This window comes from Morone saxatilis, unplaced genomic scaffold, assembly GCF_004916995.1.
Source record: "Morone saxatilis isolate NCDOM2014 unplaced genomic scaffold, NCSU_SB_2.0 Contig9, whole genome shotgun sequence".
Taxonomy (NCBI): Eukaryota; Metazoa; Chordata; class Actinopteri; family Moronidae; genus Morone; species Morone saxatilis.
This window is the reverse complement of record NW_023340268.1, coordinates 744,411-750,380: the sequence shown is the minus strand read 5'-3', so window position 1 is coordinate 750,380 and position 5,970 is coordinate 744,411. Positions and strand designations below refer to the sequence as shown.

General features: G+C 45.3%; 1 protein-coding gene across 1 annotated transcript in view; it reads left to right on the top strand.

Moving 5' to 3' along the window:
* LOC118343114 (glutamate receptor ionotropic, kainate 5-like) overlaps positions 1-5,970 on the top strand; it is a 72,177-nt gene that overhangs the window by 30,553 nt on the left and 35,654 nt on the right. Inside the window, 3 exon segments of the mRNA XM_035681868.1 lie at positions 1,566-1,670; positions 3,736-3,843; positions 3,927-4,130. Coding sequence (XP_035537761.1) covers positions 1,566-1,670; positions 3,736-3,843; positions 3,927-4,130 — 417 coding nt within the window.

Sequence of the window (5,970 nt, the reverse complement as noted above, 5' to 3'; positions counted from 1 at the left end):
AAGTATTCTAGAGGAGTACTGTGAGATCAGCAGTCTGTTGACCGAGGAGATCGTGAAGGTTCATCAGGAGATCTCTGCGGCTGTGGAGCACATTGACCCACTGGCAGAGTACCAACACTTCATCGACGCCTACAGGTGAGAACACAACCACTGACCATCATCAGTCAGACTGTGGTTACCATGGTAATAGCATGTGCCCCCCCCCCAGGTCTCCGGAGACCCCTGAGGCGGGCGTAGAGTTTGATGCGTCTTTGTTGGAGGAGACGGACAACCTGCCAGCCAATGAGATCCTCTGGAACACGCTGACGGCCGAAAGCCTGCAGGCCATGTGAGGTTTTACAAAATAAAACTCACCATACTGTTTCCTGTAGCCTTCCAAAATAAAAGTCTCCTTATAAAGGCGTCCCAGTATGATCCAGGAAAGTTTTTTATGAATCTCAGTGTGTCCGTCCGTCAACTTTATTTCTGTTAAAACTTTACACTTTTTATTTTTCCAGGTTGTCGTCGGCGACGGAAGAGCTGGCGCTGACTCAGCAGAATCTGCGGACAAAGGAAGCGTTGGCGGACGACCTCGACGCCAAAATCCAGACGAGTCAGCAGAGCACGGAGAGGAAGAGCGAGTGAGTCTGATGAATGAAATAACAACACAATCTCTCTCTGTCTCTGTGTTCTGACTGTCAGTCTGTCTCTCGCCATCAGCTGCGTCCTGCTGCTCAGTCAGAAACTCTCTCTTCTCGAGCTTCATCACGCCGTCCAATCGCTGCGCGGCTCCGAGGCCCGCCTCGCCTCCCAGAAGGCCCTGCTGGATGCCAAGATGGCTGCTGCGGCCGCCTCTCCACCCCCGCCGCCGCCCCCCCCCGCGCTGCCATACGAGGATGACGCCCGCTCTGTCGGATCCACCGTAAATATTCACTTAATGATTAATGATTGATTATTGATTTGTCTGAGGTGTGTAATAGAATAAAGGCACTGAGTGTGAGTGTGTGTCTGCAGGATAAGACGAAGGAGAAGAGCTCTCGCTTCGACACTCTGCGTCACTCTCTGGCCGGAATGATTCGCTCTCCTAAAGCCATGCTGGGGTCCTCCACCTCGGTGAGTCTGTTTGTCTGTCTCTGTCTTTCTGTCTGTACGATAATCGTCTCTTTGTGTTTGTGGTTTATCAACCTGGTGGTTAGAGCGCCACCTAGCAGGCCTCAGAGGCAGTAATTCACGTTAACACATGTTTATGTGAAGCTCTCCTTCCCGCTCTCTCTCTCTCTCTCTCTCTCTCTCTCTCTCTCTCTCGTCCTTACTGACGACCACCAGCCCAATGCCTCTGTGTGTATTTTATACATTTATGATGATAAACGAATTAGTGAATGACAGCTAACGTAAGCTAACGTAAGCTATCCTCCACACTAATAATAAGCAACTAAGTCAAAACAGTATATATTAGGACAAACAGCATTAAATAAACCAGTTTTACAGAAATATCCAACACAAACACAGAAATTAGCTCTTGGATTAGCTACTTTTGCTAACTGCTTTATTTTGTTCTCTGTCTCGTTCTCTGGTTGTGTCCTCAGGTGGAGTACGATGGTCTGACGGGTCACATTGAGTTCAACAGCAAAGGCCAGAGGACCAACTACACCCTGAAGATCCTGGAGAAACACCCCGGTGGCCATAAAGAGGTCAGAGGTTAAATTAGCATTCAGCGGAAAAGCATCTGAAAATCTTAAATTACTCCTCAAAATTAGCATTTGTAGTGTTTTTCAGTAGCAGGTCAGTTAACTTTACTGGGCAGAAGAGCACATAATGATGTTAAAAGGTTTTTCCCGGGTCGGTTAGGAGCCGCCGAGGTCCGAGTTTACGGAGAATCGATGTTGTCTTTTCCTTTAATGTTTACAGCCGCTGCCAGTCGGCACGTTTCTGTCCACCGGCTCCACAGTAAGCAGTTCTCTCATCGGTCCGTCGATACAATCTGTATAAACAGACTTTGCCATGTGGCTCCAGTGCTGCTTTATGACCTCAGATGATCATTAAAAGGTCAGAGGTCAACTGAGGTCACCCCGGGGTCAAATGGGCTCTCAGGGTTAAGTGTGAAGATTCTCACTTGATTTATACAATGACTTTAACAGAATATTTAATGAGCTCATGTTTTCTGTTAGCTAGAGGTTGTTCTCTCTAGCGCCACCTTCAGGCCACAATGTCTACAAACAAAGAGATAAAGATTTATTTTATGAAGATATTTAAATAAGACAATTATTATTGTGTTACAGTAATTATTGCTTTTCCACTGATAAAAACTGGTATTTGGAACAGTTTAAAAATGCTTATACACTGATAAACATTTATTCAACGGTTCTTTTGTGAAAACCTCTCCCATTATTATGATTCAATTAACAAAACAAATCCCGCGTGTTTTTTGTTTTTTACTGCCCCCTTGTCAGCCCGGCAATTTACTAAATAATTTTAGAAAATGTATCAACAGTATCTAACACCTTGAATTTAAAGTTTAATCTATTAAATAAACAATAAATATAGTCTTTATGGTAAAATAGGGATATTTTCTTTAAATAAGCAGTAATTGTTTGATTATTTACAGTTATAGATTTTTCACATTATTCTACATTAAACATGTAAATTCACAGGATATTTTTGTAATTGTATTACTATTAATATTATTATTCTTTAAAAAATAAACTCGTAAACTTACAGGAACAGTTAGGAAATGTTGGATTTTGGGGAGTAAACAAGGAACCAAAGAGCTAATAAGACAGATGGGGAAGGACATGATGGTGACGCCTGTAAATACAGAACGATGGGAGTCGGGGAAGGAGTGACTCCCGCTCTTTATCAGCGCGCTGTCCTATCAGCTGATAAATACACAGACAAACTAAAGGTCAGGAGGTCGGGGATGTGATAGGGTTGCTGTCAGGTCAGCAGATGCTTTAACGTACCACAGAACATATTTATGACCTTATTTAACCCGCTGAATGAGCCGGGAGGAGCCGGATCCTCCTCCATTGATTCCAGCATTGATTGTGCAGCGAGGATTGTTCCTCTTCCCGTCTGCCTCTCATAGCGCTCTGTTAGCACCGCTATCTGTTTGTTCCTCATATTTCACTTTGCATTTTTATTTCTCTTTGCCACCTCCATGTTTGTTTCAAGAGAAAATGTTGAATGCAGCGAGATTTAGAGCCACAGTGCTGACCCGCTGGTCCAAACGCAGTCCAACCCAAGGTCTTTAGGTTCAGGCTAGGTTCCCTCACTGATTCTTCCTGCCTTGTAAAGCACAGACGCAGGCACTGATTAATAATGCAGAGACCCCCTGGGCACAAAATCCTGGAGTCTGTCTCTGTAGGGATCCTTTCCATAACGCTGTCAGACACTTAGAGTAACAATCTGAGCCTGTCAGTGGCAGAAACAACAAGTTTGAGGATTGTCGGTGCAGAACTGCGCCTAAGAATCGCAGCCAATACTGGAACAATTCCAAACATTGTTGTCCTCAAACGTCAGTTAAAGTCCACCTGAAAGAGAAATCACAGAGCTGTTTGCTTCTGAATATTTACAGACTTCCAAAGAGCTGATAGAGCAATGAGAAGGAAACTCTGAATCTGTCCAGAAAGAAGTCTATTCAGTCTGAATGATTGTTAAAAATGATGGTATAAAAATATCAGGAAAACTCATCTCTGAGCTCCCTCCCTTCGTCTTTAACCTCCTCTAACTCCTCCTTGTCCTCCTCTGGACGGACAGATCGGTACATGGTACTCCAACAACACGCTGGCCATGAACTCCACGTCCCTGGACCTCAACGCGTCAGAGACGCTGGCTAACAAGACGCTAATCGTCACCACAATACTGGTAAATATCATACGAGTCCATAATGTTGGTGTTTGGTCTTCCTCCTCTCATCAGCTGCTGTGTTGTTGTTCCTCCTCCGACAGGAAAACCCGTACGTGATGCGGAGGTCCAACTACCAGGACTACCAGGGCAACGACCGGTACGAGGGCTTCTGCGTGGACATGCTGCGGGAGCTGGCGGACATCTTGAAGTTCTCCTTTAAGATCAAGCTGGTGGACGACGGGCAGTACGGAGCCCCGGAGCCCAACGGCAGCTGGACCGGCATGGTGGGAGAGCTGATCAACCGGGTGAGTGGAGGAGGAGGGCGACAGCACGCCAGCACGCCGACCACAGCTCGTCAGAAACGTAATCAGGTGTTAAAATGCTAATGCTAATGCTAATGCCTTCTGGGCCACACTGAAGGACCGCCTACTCAAGGACGTCCTGTAAGTGCACAGGAACCCTGTCTGTAATATCAGTGATGTGTTTGTGCTGTTTTACCTGCAGAGATCAGCAGCAGATGTTTGAACACACTGATGAGCTAGAAACCACAATATCACCAGACTCCCTTACAGAATTGCTCAGTTCTGAGAGTTATTGAGTGAATAGAAACTTCATAAACTCTGTGAAACGCTGCCTACGACACATTCGTTATTATCTGGGCCTCCTTGTAAATTCGGCAAACGTTGTCTCCATTCAATGATTTCTTCCTTTCTTTGACCTCCTGCAGGAACATTTTCATATTCTGATCTTAACTCCTAATTTAAGATTTCTGTGTAAATGACCTGCGTATAAATGATGAGTAATGTGTGTAATGGAGCATTATTGAGAGTTTAAAACAGATCTAACCGATAATAGTACATAAGGCTGTACGGTCTGCCCCAGTAATGGACACTGGCTGCCAGCCCTGAGTCGGAGCAGCCCTGTGGTGTTTGTTTGCGTACAGAGCGGGAAGTAAGATCTGATCACAAGATGCGTGTTGAAACCTAAACAGGCCCAAAGGCGTGTTTCTTTTTCCAGATATAAAACTCCCTTCGGACTGAACACAACGTCCTCGCTTCAGGTTCAAAACTCAAATTGGTCCTCAGAACAACAGACTGCAGCAGCACAAACACACACACAAACACACACAACACACACTCGCCGACACTTCTCCTTATCGTCTTTGCTTTCTCTCGCAGCTTTGTCGCAGGCAATTCTCTGCACAGCTTTAATTAGACTCAACTTGACTTAAAATGAGCCACTTTCCCTGAGAAAACAACTAACGGGGGAAATTGGGCTTCAGCTGAGCCACTTAATACCTCCTCAGCGTCTCCGTGTGTCTCCGCCGCTCGGGGCCGAGCAGCTTTCCAACGCTCCGCCACTCGTATAATTGGCCGACTCTCGTGTTGCAGTTAAGGATGCCGTCGCTGTCAGCGGCTCGGAGCCCACGTCTCTCGCAACCCCGCGCGCCTGCCCACACCGCCAGCTGTTGCCATAACAACTAACGCAGAGCGAGTGCAATCATGGCAGGGTGTTGATGTGTGTGTTCGCTGCGGCGTGCGGTCACACTTGAACTTGATGAATGCTGCAGAAACATTTCATCTGTTGTATATGATCCCTGTGATGTCGCTGCAGCGTTGGTGAAGCTGTGAAGCGTCGTTTACTGCGAAGGTTAACTTCTTCTTTCTTTGCATAAAGAGACTTTACTGACCACAGTTACTTACAGAACACAGACAAAAGAGATGAACTCTGAGGTCAGTCCTCTAATTGCTGGATCGGAGCATAGAAACAGAACCTATATACAGTATATATGTGTGTGTCTCTCTGTGTGTGTGTGTGTATGTGTGTAAGCCCATTTCCAGCAGTAAAATAAAAGATAAGATTAAAACTTAGCCTTGATAATAAAACTATCCCCATGTTGAGTCGTAATAATGAGATAAAAAGTTACAATTATGAAAGTTTAGTAAAAAAAGATGATCACATTATATTATTGTGTCATAAAACGTGTGTGTGTATTCTGCACTGCTGTTTAACACACATACATTACACATAATGCTGATGATTGCGTGTGTGTGTGTGTGTGTGTGTGTGTGTGTGTCAGAAACAGGGTCCAGCAGATGTGTTTGTTAAGGGGGTTGTTCATATTTCAGTGGCGCTGCAACTGAA